The sequence below is a fragment of the Sapajus apella genome, unplaced genomic scaffold (genome assembly GCF_009761245.1).
Source record: "Sapajus apella isolate SASKATOON/1434 unplaced genomic scaffold, GSC_monkey_1.0 scaffold167, whole genome shotgun sequence".
NCBI lineage: Eukaryota > Metazoa > Chordata > Mammalia > Primates > Cebidae > Sapajus > Sapajus apella.
The window spans coordinates 145,669-163,333 of NW_022437107.1; the positions used below are offsets into that span (position 1 = coordinate 145,669).

Sequence of the window (17,665 nt, forward strand, 5' to 3'; positions counted from 1 at the left end):
AGCCCATGGAATGGGAGAAAAACTTGTAATTCATAGATCTGTTAAGAGTTAATCCAAAGAATAGGCGCGAGAGATCCAAGATGGCTGATCACTAGCAGCTCGAGATTGTAGCTCCCACTGAAAGCACAGAGAACGAGAGGACGCCACACTTTCAGATCAATTTTTGCTGCTCACGCACCAGGTGATTCCCAGCGGAGGAGCTCCATGGGTCGCCAGCACGACTCTTGTGGCCGGCGAAGCAGTTTTGCCACTGCCTTGGTGTGGCGGTTCTTGCTGCAGAGTCAGAAAAGCACCATCAATCTTAATGCCGCTGTTTTGGCCGGCGCGGTGGGTTGCTCAGATTTTAGCGCCGGGAATCAACAAGTTGGACGTCCATTCAGAGACCCAACTATGAAGATGGTAATTATAAAGACCACAGATGGATAAATCTATAACGAAGGGAAGAAACCAGCCTAAAAAGGCTGAGAATACCCAAAATCAGAATGCCCCTCCCTCTGTAGGGGATCACAGTTCCTCATCAGCAATGGAACAAGGCCTGATGGAGAAAGACTGTGTTCCATTAGCAGAAGCAGGCTTTAAAAAGTGGATGATAAGAAACTTCTGGGAATTAAAAGAACTTGTTCTAATCCAATGCAAAGAAACTAAGAACTTCAAAGAAAGGCTTGACGAAATGTTAACAACAATACACAATTTAGAGAGGAATATAAGTGAATTAATGGAGCTGAAAAACACAACACGAGAACTTCGCGAACTATGCACAAGTTTTAACAGCCGAATTGATCAAGCAGAAGAAAGGATATCAGAGGTCGAAGACCAATTTAATGAAATAAAATGTGAAGACAAGATTAGAGAAAAAAGGATAAAAAGAAATGAACAAAGTCTCCAAGAAATATGGGACTATGTGAAAAGACCTAATCTACGTTTGATAGGTGTACCTGAATGTGACGAAGAGAATCAATCCAAGCTGGAAAATACGCTTCAGGATATTATTCAGGAAAAACTTTCCCAAACTAGCAAGGCAGGACAATATTCAACTACAGGTAATACAGAAAACACCGCAAAGATATTCCTCAAGAAGACCAACCTCAAGGCACATAACCGCCAGATTCACCAGGGTTGAAATGAAGGAGAAAATGCTGAGGGCAGCCAGAGAGAAAGGTCAGGTTACCCAGAAAGGGAAGCCTGTCAGACTCACAGCAGATCTCTCAGCAGAAACCCTATAAGCCAGAAGAGAGTGGGGGCCAATATTCAACATCCTTAAAGAAAAGAACTTTCAACCCAGAATTTTACATCCAGCCAAACTAAGTTTCATAAGCGAAGGAAAAATAAAATATTTTGTGAACAAGCAAGTACGCAGAGATTTCATCACCACCAGGCCTGCTTTACAAGAGCTTCTGAAAAAAACACTACAAATAGAAAGGAACAACCAGTATCAGCCTTTCTAAAAAATACCAAAAAATAAAGAACATCAACATAATTAAGAACTTGTATCAACTAATGGGCAAAACAGCCAGCTAACATTAAATGGCATTATCAAACTCACATATATTATTATTAATTCAACTAAATCCCCTAATCCAAAGTCACAGACAGGCAAGAAAAGCCAAGACCCATTGATATGCTACATCCAGACCCATCTCACATGCAAGGATACACAAAGACTCAAAACAAAGGGATGGAGAAAAATTTACCAACCAAATGGAGAGCAAAAATAATAAATAAATAGAAAGCAGGAGTTGCAATTTTTGCTGATAAAATAGACTTTAAAGCAACAAATATCAAAAGAAGCAAAGAAGGATGATAATAAATGATAATGATAAAAGGATCAATGTAACAAGAAGAGCTAAAGATCCTAAATATATAAGCACCCAATACAGGAATACCCAGATATATAAGACTTATAAAGAGACTTAGACTCCCATACAATAATAGTACTTCAACATCAATATCAGACAGATCAATGAGACAGAAAGTTAACATCGATATCCAGGACTTGAACTCAGATCGGGAACAAGTAGACTTAATTAACATTTATAGAACTCTCCACTTTAAATATACAAAATATACAAAATATACACTTTTATCAGTACCACATCACACCTATTTACAGGTTTAAATGAAATATTGGTTGGCTGCTTGTTAGTTATTTTCTTCCCTCATTTTTTTTCCATGTCTCTATTATTAAACACAATTATAGGCATACCCATTTTTAGACTGCATTCTAGCCCGGGCAATAAAGCAACACCCCTCTTCTCTCTCCCTCTCCCTCTTCCTCATTCTTCCTCTCCTTCATTTTTTTCTTTTTTTTTATTCCTTCTCTTTCCTCCTTTCTCTCTTTCTTAAAATAAAATAAAAATAATTTCTAAGAATAAAAGAGTTTGAAAGAGAAAATTTATAATTTGCATTGTTAGTTTACATCATTCAAAAATGCTAACCTTTGAGGGAATGAGGGTTTTAAAAAAAAAAAAATGAGTTAATCCAGAATCTATACAGATCTCCTCAAACTCAACAACAGCAGCAAACCTGATTCTGAGAAGAGCGGTGGTTCATGCCTGTAATCCTTCAGGAAGCCGAGGCAGGCAGATCACTTGGTCAGGAGTTCGAAAATAGCCTGGCCAACATGGTGAAATCTTGTCTCTACTAAAAATACAAAAAATTAGCTGAGTGTGATGGTGGGTGCCTATAATCCCAGCTACTCTGGAGACTGAGGCAGGAGAATCACTTGAACTCAGGGGATGGAGGTTTCAGTGAACCAAGATTGCAGCACTGCACTCCAGCCTGGATGACAGAGTGAGACTCTTTCTCAAACAACAACAACAAAAACAAGCACAGGACTTGGATGGACATTTCTCCAAATAAGATTTACCAGGCCAAGAAGCACATGAAAAGATTCTCAGCACTGCCAGTCATTAGAGAAATACAAATCAAAATCACAGTGTGATACCACCTCACACCCATTAGGATGTCTAGTATCAAAAAAAAAAAAAAAAAAAAGAACCAGTGTTGGTGAACATGTGGAGAATCCCCCTTGCACACTGCTGGAAGGTAAATGGGGAAGCTGCCTGGAGAACAGCAGGGAGGCTCCTCAGAGGTTAAACGTAGAGCTGCCTTTGGCTCCAGCACCTCTACTTTGGGTACACACAGGAAAGGAAGTAGGAAGAAGGCGGGATACATTTGTACATCCCCGTTTTTAGTAGCATTATTCACAGTAACCATAAAGTGGAAGTTACCCAAGTGTCCACTGACCAATGAATGGGTAAGCAAAATACCATACAGACATACAATGGAATATTATTGGCTTTAAAAAGGAAGGAAATTTGGCCTCATCCTACAGCATAAATGAACCCCAAGAGCATTATGCTAAGTGAAATCAGCCAGACGCAAAAGGACAAACACTGTATGATTCCTCTTATATGAGGTCCCTATAGTGATCAAATTCGTAGAGACAGTAGAATGGAAGGTTCTAGGAACTGGGGGAGGAGGGGAGGGTAAGTATTTGTCTCATGGGTATAGAATTTCAGTTTTACAGGATAAAAAGCGTGCTATGGAAGGATGGTTTGCACAGAAGTGAGAACGCACTTAATGCCACTAAATTGTACACTTAAAAGTTTTAAGATGTTAAAATTCATGTGTATTTTACCACAATTTAAAATAACTTTTAAAATGGGGATCTCTCTTTATATACACTTCCAAATTTGTTATTTACAGTAGAGCCTCCCTTGATCGTGTTTTGTTTTGTTTTTTTTCCCTAAAAAAAGTTATAGTCCTAGGTAAAAGCAGCCTCCAGCGGGACCCAGGTCTGTGCAGCATGCTGCAGGTGGTCCCCACCAGGCAAGTCTAGCTGGCAGCTATGGTGCCCAGGGCTCCTCAGGCACTGAGAGATGATTTCCTGAGCTGAAGAGGAGTGGTTTTGTTCTCAGCCTCAGGCTTGTTTGCTCAGCACAGTGGCTGGCCCCATAAGGCTGCTGGTGCACTCGTGGGCACTGCGTGTGTGCACAAGGCAGCCACACAGCTCTGTCCTGCCACTGACAGCCTGCTTGTGGCTCCAGTGCCCGTGAGACCATGCCACCTTGTCTCCCTATTCTCCAACCCCTTCCCCACCCCAAATTCTGACCACTTCCCAAACATGCCCAGCCCTTTTACACTCCTGTTTATGAAACCATTGTACTGACTTTTTGATTAATTGATTCATTAATTAGTTCATGAATTCATTTATTCTCTCAGCTCACAGAGAGTGAGTTAGCAGATGTGGAGGAAAGGTGGGCACCCTGTAAGAGTGAGGAGGAAGTGAGTTGGAGGCCAGAGGGGGCCCTGGGAGCCCTGATGAGGAGCTATGTTTTCTGCAAGCAGCGGAGTTAACACAGGGCTCCACAGAGGGTGCCATGATCCAATGGACCCTGGCTGCTGTGTGCAAAGTGGCCTGTGCTGCCCAGTGTGTGGTCCAGGGTTGGATGGCATTGACAGAGGGGACTTGGGAGCTGGGGTGGAGGGTGAAAGAGACAGGGCTCTATGGACTGAGGTGTGTGACCTGAGCAGTGAGGTGGGGCCATGCCGTGTTGAGATGCGGAAGAGTTGGGGGCAGTTTGGGGTGAGGAGGGGCCAGACTGGGGCAAAGGAGTGAAGGGAGCAAGGCATGGAGACGCCCAGCTGGCCCCAGGCCAAGGTCCAGGCTGCTGATCAGCACACTGCACACCAGCACAGAGACCAGGTTGACAGCCCTGGGCCTGGATATGGCTAGCCAGTGAGCCGCTGCCACCATCTGGAGGACAGGCTGCAGAGGAGGAAACCAGCTGAGGTGAGCAGCCTTGGTAGCATCACAGTGATGCCTGACAGCACCAAAGACAGAGGAGGTCCTACAAGTAGCTGGGAGAAGGCAGGATGCCCAGGAGGGGCCAGCTTGAGCATGGGCCCTCAGTAGCAGCAGTGAGGCTGAAAGACGGGAGCCAGGAGGAAAATAGCTGTCCACGTGGGACTCTCCACCCAGCAAAAATGTGCCTTCCATGAATGTTGCCAAAACCCAATGCAAGAGTAAAGCCGGGCACAGCCTCCTACTGGTGGGGGTGGGACGCAGTGGCAAGTGGGGAGGCTTTAAGGGCAGCAGTGAGGCCAAGCATCCAGTTCTGCAGGGTCACGGGCTCCTGGGTGTTTGTTCAGCATAAACGTTCTGTGACATGCATTCTTTATACATGTCAAATATTTGACTATAGTAAGAAAACATGATTGGGAAGTGGGAGGGAAGCGATGGGTGGGGGGCAGGTAACAGGTCACATCCTGAGAGGATAACAGTGTTCAGTGTGGGGCTGGAGGGACCTCCACAGAGACAGCTGGCCTGGGGCAGTGGGGACCGCCTCTTTCCACCCCCAGCCCCCAGGGAAGAGCCTTGGGGCCTGTTTCCCATTCCCAGGAAGATGATTGCATTAGGAAATCATTTCTTAAGGAGATTCTGCTGGGCCATAATAAAGCTGTCATCTGCATCGTCTGCCACCCATCAAGGGCAGGCATGGGGCTGGTGTCGCATGAGGGGTTCTGCAGGAAGGGCCTGCCGTGCACACATGCCCTGTGCTGCTTCTGATTCACACAGTTCCGTTGTTGTTTTCTTTTCTGGAAGTCCCAAATTTTAGCCTCATGCTGCTGTCCTAGAGAAGTTTTCCATTGTCTGGAGCTCCATTTGTGTTTCGGTGGCAGGGTCACCATGCCATGGCGAGGGTGACCTACAGTGCCCCATCAGAGCTGCCAGGTGGCCGGCAGTGGGGGAGTGGAAGACCAAGGGCCACAGGCAGGCCACGCTTAGTATGTGTGCACCAAGGGTGCGGGAAAATGTGTGCGCTTGGGTGTGAAATTTGGTGTGCACCAGTATGAGCAAATACATGTGCTTGTTAGAGCCAGACTGGCCGTGTGAGAATGTGTGAGCTTATGGGAGAACAAGTGTGTAGCAGTGTGTGCCCTTGTGGTGTGTAATGATATGCATCCGAGAGAGTGCGTGTGTGAGAGAGAAAAGGAATGCATGTGTGCCATGTGTCAGTCTGGAAATGACCAGGAGACAGCCCCACGTGGTCCCTGGGACAAGAGCAGTAACATGAGAGGCACTAAGCTGTGATGAAAGAGGGCTGGGGGGTGGGGAGAGCTCTGTGGGGCACCCTTGACTGCAAGTGGGCACCAGGGAAGAAACCCCCTTCCCAACTGGGGTCAGAGCCTGAGGGAGGAGCTGGTTGCAAGGCCAGGGCTGCTGTGCAGGTTCAGGGCTGGTAGGAGGCAACCCCTTGGGGCACAGGAGCTGAGGCGAGGGGCTGCAGGAAGCTGATGGCCAGGCTCAGGTGTGGGCTGCACCAGCGCCAAGGGACTGCATGCTTTGGGTACGCCCTAGAGTGGAACACACACTGTCTTGTGTGCTGCCTGGGCAGCAGGACCCAGAAAAGGCAGGTGTAATGATGGGAGACAGGATCAAGCCCTGGCCTGTCCCAGCATCGCTCCAGCTCCCTCCACGCATAAAGCTTGGCCTTGTGCTGCCTGCAAAGGAGCCTGCTCCAGGCCCGATTGGGCCTGAGAACATGCACACCTGGACAGAGTGTGGACTAAGCTGTGTGCACACACATGTGCAGGACGAGGGTGCTCAGGACTGGTCCCCTCTGCATCCAAAGATGAACAAATTAAACAGCCCAGCCAAGTGTGGATCATTGGAAACAGTCTAGCACTTCACTCTGTCAAACACAAGGGCCGTGTCTGTCCTGCTGAGGTGGGCAGGGTGGAAGCAGATGGGGTCTTGGGTGGGCGTGCCTCCATCTCTGTTTCTGTCTCCTGCATGCCCTGTGCATGCACACGTATACATACACTCATGACACACACTACACAGGCCTTGAAGGTTCCTGAGTTCTCTCTGAATGTGAGCAGAAACTTGGGTCTTTGGCAAGCATGCGGTGAGAAAGCCGGATGTTCCCCCACCCTGTCCTGCACGGTGCCAGGGCACAGCCAGCCTGAGGAACCAGAACCACAGTGGGGAGGTCATTGAGTATTGACGTGGGAATCCTCTTGGTTTCTCAGACAATCGACACTGCTGTTTGCACTGTCGGTGGGTGTGGTGTGTGCCGGGCCACCGCGGGTGCTGTAGAAGTATAGGGTGGGCCCAGCCCTGGCAGTCAAAGCTGTCCAGGCAGACACCTGTGTGCTAGGTGTGGGGGAGGATTCTGTCAGCACGTGGCATTTGGGCCCTGAAGGCATGGGGTGAGAAAAGCTTTGCAAGTCCTGCTGGTGACCTTCCCATGGTGTGGGTCTCAGCCCACGGGCCCAGCCTTGGTCCACAGACCAGGTGGCCCTGGTAGGCAGAATGGCAGCAGCAGGATGGGTACCAGTCAGCAGGGCCCTGGACCTCCTGGCAGGCTCCGCACCTGTTGGCACTGGACTTCCACCATCACTTTCTTAGCTGTTATTCAACCCCCAAGACACAAAGCCTCTAAGCATTCCCAGCTGTTTGACTTGGTCAGGCTTCTCGCCTCTTGGCCTCAGTGTTCTTATCAGTGAAATGGGCAGTGAAGGGATCTGCACCCATTGACTATGAGTCTGCTGTGAGAGGCTCACGATGATACACCCCTGTGCAGAGGTGCACGTCTGGCTGCACCTGCACTGGCCGTTCCTCTTCTCTCTAGCATGCCTTCCCCAGTTCGAAGTTGGGAAACTGAGGCCCAGAGGAGGCCAGTGATCTACAGAGGCTGCAGAGCCCAATGGTGTCTGACTAGCAGCTCTTCCCCGGCTCTCCCCTGTCACTGACCCACCACGATTGGCTGCATCATTTGTGGGCCGCTTATTCTCGAATTATGAAGAATTTCAAGACTGTAGCAACAGAGCATTAAACCAAGCATGAGACCTCTGAGCAGGACCCACCAGGACTGCCCAGGCTGCACTCCGCTGAGGCTGGCCCTACACCCACCTCCTCGGTTATCCCACCTTGGACCATGTGTTTTTCCATCTAGAAGTGCCTGTGACAAGCAGGAACATTAAGACAGCTGTGCCCAGCTGCAGAGACCACCTGGGAGGCATTTTAAGTGCATTTAAGTCTGTTTCTGCTCGCAATCATTGCCTGACCCACAAATCCCTTTTGGCAGCAGGGAGACCAATTGGGATTGGGCCCCACACAATCCTGTAGGGGTAGGCTCCGCCAGATGGGAGCAGTAAGGCTGGTTCTCTCCTGCACACATGGTCTTTGTTGGGGATGGCTTTAGGGAGCCCGGGCCTGTCCTACCTCCAGTTCCTGGACCACTGAAGGTGCATGTACATTGCGGAGGCCCCAAAGGAGCACCTGTGGGATTCCCAGTCTGGATCTGCTCCTGTAGCAGATGGGGTGTCAGGGCCCACTCTTCTGCAGCCTGGGCATCACCAGAGCCACCCCATGGCCTGCCCAAGGGCAAACGGTTCTTATTGGGAAGACCAGGACAAGAGATACGTGTCTCAGAGAAAACTAGACCTGGCAGAACTGCGTTGCCTCTCCCGACCTGAGTTCAGTCAGCCCCTAGAAACCCCTCTGGGGTGAGATCATCCTCCCCGCCACCTAGGTGAATAGCCCAGACATGGAACGCTACACGGGATTGGGAGGGGGTCATCAGGACCCAGGGCATCCGGCTCCACCTTGCCCTGTGAGGCCACTGTGAGTTACAGTCTCTCACCCTCCTTGTCACCAGAAACGCAGCCCCCAAGAAGGGCGCTGTCAAGGGAGCCGTGTTCCTATGTGCAGTGAGCACTTCAAGAGAAGCCTTCTCCTGTTCTGTTTTCCCAGTGTGGGACTCCAGACGTCTCACCTGTTCTCTTCCAGGCTCCACTTGGCACTTGATTGTTTCCCAAACCCAGGTGTCCTGGAGTAGCCCAGTGGCCCCAGGGCATTCTCAGCTGGTGCTGCAGGCCCTGCCCTCCAGACCCCTCAAGCAGCAACCGTCTGGGTGGGAACAAACTGATGGAAAAGAGATCAATTATGTTCAAGTGCAGTATTTCTAATGTTTGCTGTGGATGTTGGTATTGTTTGTTCATTCTAGAGTCTATTTGCAGATTTTTAATGGATTTTAAGCATTTTTTGCCTATTTATCCATGTTTTAAAAAATTCATACTAATTTTTATTGTGGAAAAATATACACAAAAATAAGATTTACATTGTAACTATTTTTGTTTTCTGTTTTTGTTTTTGTTTTTTTGAGACGGAGTTTTGCTCTTTTTGTCCAGGCTGGAGTGCAATGGCGTGATCTCGGGTCTCTGCACCCTCCGCCTCCCGGGTTCAAGTGATTCTCCTGCCACAGCCTCCCAAGTAGTTGGGATTACAGGCATGCGCCACTATATTCAGCTGATTTTGTATTTTTAGTAGAGACAGGGTTTCTTCATGTTGGTCAGGCTGGTCTCGAACTCCCAACCTCAAGTGATTCGCCCACCTCGGCTTCCCAAAGTGCTGGGATTACAGGTTAGAGCCACTGTGCCTGGGCTTGTTTTTGTTTTTGTTTTTTAAGATGGAGTCTTGCTCTGTCACCCAGGCTGGAGTGCAGTGGCTCAATCTCAGCTCACTGCAACTTTTGCCTCCTGGCTTCAAGCGATTCTCCTGCCTCAGCCTCCCAAGTAGCTGGGATTACAGGCACCCGCCGCAATGCCTGGCTAATTTTTGTATTTTTAGTAGAGATGGTGTTTCACCACGTTGGCCAGGCTGGTCTTGAACTCCTGACCTCGTGATCCACTCACCTCGGCCTCCCAAAGTGCTGGGATTACAGGCGTGAGCCATTACACCCAGCCTCAGTATAACTGTTTTTAAGTATATATTTCAGTGGCATTGAGTACATTCACATTGTTATACAGCCATCACCACCACCATCCCTGAACTTTTCATCTTCCCAAACTTAAACTCTATCCTTATCAAAGACGAACTCCCCATCCTCTCTCTCCCCAGCTCTGGCAACCACCATCTACTTTCTGTGTCTGTGAATTTGACTGCTCTGGGGACCTCACATAATGGAATCATGCAGTGTTTGTCCTTTCTTGATGGGCTTATTTCACTTAGCACAATGTGCTCCAGGGTTATCAGTGGTATAGCCTGTGTCAGGATTTCTTCCTTTTTTTTTTTTTTTTTGAGATAGAGTCTCACTCTGTTGCCCAGGCTGGAGTGCAGTGGCACAATCTCAGCTCACTGCAACCTGCGCCTTGCCTCAGCCTCCCAAGTAGCTGGGATTACAGGCATCTGCCACCATGCCTGGCTAATTTTTGTATTTTTAGTAGAGACAGAGTTTCACCATGTTGGTCAGGCTGGTCTTGAACTCCTGACCTCAAGTGATCCGCCCACCTCGGCCTCCCAAAGTGCTGGGATTACAACCGTGAGCCCCCCCACCTGACCGGATTTCCCTCTTTCCTAAGAAGAAATATTTTATTGTATGTATAGACCATGTTTTGTTCATCCGTTCATCCACTGATGGCCACTGGGGTTGCTTCCACCTTTTGTCTGTCGTGAATAGTGCTATTGTGAACAATGGTGTGCAGATATCTCTTTGAGACCCGGCTTTGAGTTCTTTTGTATGTACCCAGAAGTGAGATTGCTGGATCACATGGTAATTCAATTTTTAAGTTTTTGGAACTGCCTTCTCATTTTTCACGATAACTATATTATTTTCCATTCCCACCAACAGTGTACATGAGTTCCAAAAATTATTCTTAAAACTCTCTACTATGGGAAATGTTGGCCACACACAGTCAGCAGCATAGTGCACTGCACTCCTGTTTGGGCTCACCTGGCCACAGCTGAGGCCAGCATCCTGCCTTCTTCAAGGAAGCTGTGCTTATGTCCACAGCACCCTCAGTGATTCATTTTTCAGTTATTTAGGTAAATATTACATAGATAAGATGCACAGACCTTAGCTGTACAATACTGACAAACGAGTATGCCCACATGACCTTCACCCCTATCAGGATATGGGAACTTCACATTTCCCAGAAAGTGCCCTGTGGCCTTTCCCTATCTATCCACCTCCCCCACCCTACCCCACCCACCACTGGCAGCCAGTCTGATCCATTGCCTAAAATCCGTCCAGAATCTTGCTGTATGTGCTCTCCTCTGCCTGGCTTCCTCATCTTGGCATGATGTGTGTGTGTGATCCGTCCAGGAGTTTGTGTGTATCCATCTTTTTCATTGCTGGGCAGGATTCCGTGGCGTAGCTCGACCACTATCTGCCTGTCCATCCACCTGCCGAAGGGCCTCTAGGCACTTGGTTTCTATGAATCACCAGTTCCAGTTCCCACTACGCCATTTGATGGACGCATGTTTTTACTTCTCTTGAATGAATAGAGTGGAATTGCAGGGTCATATGGTAGGCATATGTTTAGATAAAGATTTATGACTTTCCTGTAAAGAGCTTTCTTCATTTTTGTCAACTGTTGCCTGCCCGTGTGGCTGGCAGTGTCTCCTGCCCTTGAACACTCTGGCTCTGGGTGACCTGTTGAGAAGCCAGTGTGGTTCGGGTGCCCTTCGGCCTGGGTGATTGAGAACAGGCTTGACACTGTGGATACTGCCTCCCCTGTCTTCTTTCCTTTCTCTATTTTAAAGCAGTCCTTTTCTAGCCAGTGTGTAACTACACAAATAATTGAGTGTTCATGTTCTCAGGACTGGAGATGAAAAACTGCTAAGATAAGAATTTTAAACTAATTATTATTATTATTATTTTTGTCCTTGAAGAAGCCTTATCCTCACCATCCCTCACTCACTTCCCTACTTCCCACAGTGGCACTGGGCCTCTACTTCTCAAGGGATGCTTACTGGGAGAATCTGTATGTGGACCAGCCGGCCGGCATGCCCTTGCTCTACGTGCATGCCCTGCGGGACACTCCTGGGGAGGTGCCCAGCTTCCGCTTGGGCCGGCACCTCTATGGCACATACCACACGCGGCTGCACGAGAACAACTGGATCCGCATCCAGGAGGACACCGGCCTCCTCTACCTTAACCGCAGCCTGGACCAGAGAACCTGGGAGAAACTCAGTGTCCGCAGTAAGGAAGCTGCCCGCACTCCCATCCCCACACCCCACCCCACCCCTTCCTCAAGCCGCCCTCAACACAGCCACTGACACTGAGGCTCGGGTGGCTTCCCCACCACCCCTAGTGTGGAGGGCATCAGGAATGAGGTGAGGCTGGCCTGCCTCTGTGTCCAGCCTGGAGGATGTGGAGGGTGTCAGGGGTGAGGTGAGGCTGGCTTGCCTCTGTGTCCAGCCTGGAGAGAAGCCAGGACAAGTTTCAGGGCTGCCAGTGACCCTGGGGCTTCCTGAGGCTGTGGGGGTTTGGAGACACACAGGAATCTGGGTACACACTTTTGCCAGACCCGAATTACTCTTCAGTGGGGCTAAAAAGGATTAGGAGGTTTCTAGAGAGGGAGTAAGTGGGGCTGAAAAAATCCCAGGGTTTTGATTTAGCAAATGACCTGCAACTCTCTGGAGAAGCAGCACTTCCCAAGGAAAGCCTGACTTACCAGAGCCGGCTGCCCTTGTACCTGGCAGGGACTCACACCTGTCCCGGGTGTCCAGGGAGGAAAGAGGAGCAGTCAGAGCTGGAGTCACGGCCACATGTGACATGGTACTGGGGGAGGTGGGGGGGGGGAGCAGAGCACCTGTGACAGGAAACAGTGATGCTGCCCCCAGTAGCTCCCACCCCCTGGCACCCAGACAGGGCTATGGCTTGCACAGCCCCCACAACCACCCTAAGCCCTGTCTGCTGGTGAGAGGCAAGCCTCCGGCCATGAGTACAGAGCAGGCATCCCTGCCCTACTCAGGCAGAGTGGCCTGTCTGCCAGGGACAGCCTAGTGCAGGAAAAGGAGGGAGCTTAGGTGGGCAGCTCCCTCCAGGGTAGCCCAGGCAGTTCCTGGAGGAGGCAGCATCTGAGATGATTCTTGGTTCCATGCACTTAGTTGCTGCAGTCTTCATCCTGAGCCCCCAGGGTGGAGCTAGAGGAATGGGAGTCCCTGGGTGGGGAGAGACTTCATACATGGCCAGGTCCTGTCAAAGAAGAAACCACAGGGTGATTTGAACAGGGAAAGTTTGTGTAAAGAATTAATTGCAACAGAGGATTGGAGCAACGATGGACAGGCTCGCAAAAAGCAGAGAATGCCAGAGAATGTGGGAACAGCAGCTCTGAGGAGCAGCCGCCCACCTCCAGCTGAGATGGGAAGCTGGGAAAGCCCTTGATGTACAGCAGAAATCGCCATGGCACCTCAGTGATGGAACTTGCCGGAAATGCCCCCTCTAGGCATTGGGGAAGTCTGTCTGCGGCCACTCCAAACCTCCTTGGAGAGGGTGTGGCAGGCGGGGCGCTGGTTACCACTTACTGGAAAAGTTGCCACCAGCAGAGTCAGGGAGCCTTCAACCCAGTGCTCAGCACGCCTCCCTAAGGAAGGGGCCTCTAAGCTGAGAACTCAATGACGAGAGCTAGGCCTGTGGGGCACTGGTGGTCCGGGCCGCAGGGCCCTGCAGCAGAGGCAAGGAGGTAGCAGGTGGAGCTGGAGCACAGGTTGAGCCTTGTGGACCTTGGTGGGGACCAGGTTTTGCACCAGGCCTGGAACTCTTGTCTCCTCCCCATTCCCGACTGCCTGGCAGGTGTGGCTGATGCCCGCACAGGCCTGACTTCTCTCTCTGCAGACGGAGGCTTCCGGGTGTTCACTGTCTACCTCAAGGTCTTCCTGTCGCCCACGTCCCTTCGTGAGGGCGAATGCCAGTGGCCAGGCTGTGCTCGAGTGTACTTCTCCTTCTTCAACACCTCCTTTCCGGCCTGCAGCTCCCTCAAGCCCCGGGAGCTCTGCTTCCCAGAGAAAAGCCTCTCCTTCCGCATTCGTGAGAACCGGCCCCCAGGCACCTTCCACCAGTTCCGCCTGCTGCCTGTGCAGTTCTTGTGCCCCAACATCAGCGTGACCTACAGGCTCCTGGAGGGTGAGTGCTGACATCGTGGGGTTGCCACTCAGTGCCTGCTGCTGCTGGGCTTGTTCTGTGAGCCCTTGACACAAGCCATCTGGTTTATTCTTCACTGCCATGCCATCAGTTCATTCAGTATTCCGGAAATACCTCTTGCATGCCAGGCAGGTACTATTCTAGCAGCTAAGGATGTAACAATCAACACAAAAGGTTGGAATCTTGCCTGCAGCTTTCATTTTGTGGGGCAGTCAGAGCGTCCAAGCATGCCAAGGAAATTGGGTGGCTTCTGGAAGGAGCTAGCTGGGGAGGACACCAAGAAGAGGGGAATGGAGGAGGAGACCTCCATTCTTCCATTGTAAATTGGGTAGTCAGGACAGGGGCTAGCAGCGCAAAGGTGGGAGGGTGCCAGATATTCAGGCTTAGCCCCTTGGAGGGCACCACAGTGTGACCCCTCATGTGCCTGGAGTGCACTGAGCCACAGGGAAGAGCTGAAACCCTTAGGGCAGAATAGTTCCTGGGGTGGGGGCAGGTATGAGAGTGACTTTCAGGGCTCTCTCCCGAGGAACATGAGGAACTATGGAAGACTTTGGAGGGAGGGAGTGATGGCAGGACCTGACTTAGTTTTTAAAGGATTAGTCAGACTGCTGTGTTAGCGATGGTTTGGGGTGGGAAGATTCAGGGGCAAAGCTGGGAGACCATCAGAAGGCTACAGGAGAAACGTCTGAATGGGAAGATGTGGGCTGTGATGATGCCCGGATGCGGGTGGAAGCCAAGGTGTGGCGAGAAGCAGGCAGCTGCGGGGATGCCTAGATGGAAGATCCAGCAGGACTCCGTCCTAGATTGGATGTGGGGTATAGAGGGGCCCATGGAGCAGCAGCAAAGACAGCCAACCCAGCCAGGGGGTGGGAGGAGCTGGATCCCAACAGAAAGGGGAGAAGGCAGCTGGGCAGGTGCAGGGAGGTCCCATTCAACCATCTGAAAGTCAGGAAGTGGGGCTCAACCAGGTCACAGAGGCTGCGCCTCTGGCAAGTGCGTCCTACTTTCACATTAGCTTTATCACGCAAACATGGCAAGAATATTAAAATCGCAGTAAAGGTAGAAAAGTCATCATTCGTGCTTCCCCAGATTCCTTTCATTCTCTGGGACAGGGATAGATGTCTTTGAACCAGATGGTTGATGAAGCAATTGGTTTTTGTATGCTGCCCTTCTTCACTAAAAATTATGTTATAAATTTAGTTTAATGGGATTTCTTTGTAATCACACTCAACAGAGGAAAGCATTATATGATAAGCATTTCCCACACGTGTAATTCATGTGCAAGGCATGGTTCTGACTGGGAGGTCTGTGGAGTTGCCCCCGCCTCCTTGGGGTTGGCTGTGGGGTCTTCAGCGGTGGCCTTCTGCCTTTATCATGACCTCTTTTTGGATTATTTCTGGAGGACAGATCCAAGGACAGGCTCATTGAAGAGTGTGTTGTGGTTCCTGGCCTTGCTCACAGGGCAATGTAGAGCATGAGCCAAACCACCGTGCAGGGCGCAGAGCATGCGCTTTCACCTCTACATCCCGCCTTCTGCACGCATAGGATGACCAGCCTGGCAATGCACTGGACAAGGAGGTGTAGAGCAGAGATGCGCACTAGGCGGTGGAAAATCATTATGCATTAATGTCACATCATACGCCAGATGTCCACCATATATATATATATATATATATATGGCACTTTAGGTTCTGGGGTACATGTGCAGAACATGCAGGTTTGTTGCATAGGTACATACATGGCAATGTGGTTTGCGCGTCCATCCCCTTGTCACCTATATGTGGCATTTCTCCCCATGTTATCCTTCCCCAACCGCCCTATCCCCTGCTGTCCCTCCCCTAGTCTCCCCCTCCGCCCCCGCAACAGACCCCAGTGTGTGATGCTCCCTCCCTGTGTCCACGTGTTCTCATTGTTCAACACCCGCCTATCAGTGAGAACATGCGGTGTTCGATTTTCTGATCTTGCCATGTTTGTTTTAAAGTGGTAGAATCGTGACTTTATTTCTCACGTTCTATAAATTGAACACACATTGCTTCCAGAATTGGAAAAAAAAAATCTAACATTTTTTAAAAGGCAGCCAAGGCCAGTAGCTGGTTCTCTAGGCCTGCAGCCTGAGCTGAGCTGGAGCCACCCTTCCCCACACAAGCCCACTCGAGATCGAGGCCAGGTGGGTGGAGGGGTGCCTCAGGCCCTACCGCGTGATCAGAGTATCTGCTTCCGGCTCTTTCCCACCAGCGCAAGTGAGGGCGCAGCTGCAGCAGGGCATGGCATGTAAAAACACAGTCATCGCTGCAAACTCGGGCTGGGAGCGCTGCACTCCTCTGTGGAGTGAAGGAGGGGACGCCTGGGGCCGAGGCCGGCGTTCGGTGTGACCGCAGAGCCCCTCCCCAGGAAGGGGGCTTGCCTGGTTTGGGCCTTCGGTGACGCGGGGCCTCTGTCTGCTTGGTGCGCAGGTGAGGGTCTGCCCTTCCGCTGCGCTCCGGACAGCCTGGAGGTGAGCACGCGCTGGGCCCTGGACCGCGAGCAGCGGGAGAAGTACCAGCTGGTGGCCGTGTGCACCGTGCGCGCCGGTGCGCGCGAGGAGGTGGAGATGGTGCCCTTCCCGGTGACCGTGTACGACGAGGACGACTCGGCGCCCACCTTCCCCGCGGGCGTCGACACCGCCAGCGCCTTGGTGGAGTTCAAGCGGAAGGAGGTGCTTGTCCGCGCGCGCTAGTCTATCCAGTGTCTGTCTCCGGCCACAGTTCGTTTCTCAGTCGGTTTAGTGTGCGTGTAGACCCTCAACCATGTGGCCGACCATTCGCGCGTTCATTTGTCCTTTGTCTTCGTCGGCGCCGCCTCTCCTAGGGGGAGGGGAACGGGCAGTGCTTCTAGCTCCCAGCTGGGCCTTGCCTCGGGAAGCCGGGACCCCTGGGTGCCCAGCCTGGGACTGACCAGGACGAGGCCCGAGGGCGGCCGTGTGGGGCACACTTGTGCCGCTGCAGGCGGGCGCGGCGAGCTGCCCGGGCAGGGAGCATCTTCCTGGAGGGCACTCCCTCCCACCAGCAGTCAGCCCCTGACCGGAGGGCCCTTGAGTGACGAAGTGCTGAGCCGAGGATCTGAGGGGGACGCGAAGGCGGATCACTTCCGGTGCCGCCCGCCTCGCCCCTCTCTGGCCGGTGCTGCTGGAGTGCTACCGCCACCTGCTGGGCTTCAAGCGTTCCTGCAGCCGGCCCAGCCCTCCTGGCCGCGGGAGAGTGGGCGTAGGGAACCTTGGGATAGTGCATTGCCTTGTCCCGCTTCTCTGGGCACACCACGTTCAGGTTTGGCAAGGAAAAGAGATCTGGCCGAAAGCATACCTTGTGCGTAAAGGCTGTGTGAGCCTCCCTGGGCAGCCTTGGGGTGATAGAGGCCTGATGGGCAGAGCAATCCCGAAGGTGGCCAGTGGCTTTCTTCACAACCCCCTCCAGGCTGTTGTAGGAGGATGCTGCGAGCAGAGTACTTTGATGTACACCTGGGCTTGTATCCGGGCTCTGCCGTCTGTTCCTGTGTGGCCTTGACCTGACCTTCACCCTGCGGGGCCCAGCTTCCTCAGGGGAGAGTGGGGATGCTCATTTTGCTCTCTGGGGACCTGGGTGGGACCTGCCAGCCAGGTGCCTGGCCATCTGCTGTAATTCTCCTTATGAGAGGTCTGTATTGCACCTGTTACACAGTTGAGGCTCAGTGGCCCAGGGAAGGTAACTGGGCCA

The 17,665-nt window shown here is 51.3% G+C and overlaps 1 protein-coding gene across 1 annotated transcript in view; it reads left to right on the forward strand.

Annotated features, from left to right (window-relative positions):
• RET (ret proto-oncogene) overlaps positions 1-17,665 on the forward strand; it is a 56,266-nt gene that overhangs the window by 14,082 nt on the left and 24,519 nt on the right. Inside the window, exons 2-4 of the mRNA XM_032267285.1 lie at positions 11,730-11,993; positions 13,632-13,919; positions 16,391-16,632. Coding sequence (XP_032123176.1) covers positions 11,730-11,993; positions 13,632-13,919; positions 16,391-16,632 — 794 coding nt within the window. The remainder of the gene's footprint in view (positions 1-11,729; positions 11,994-13,631; positions 13,920-16,390; positions 16,633-17,665) is intronic.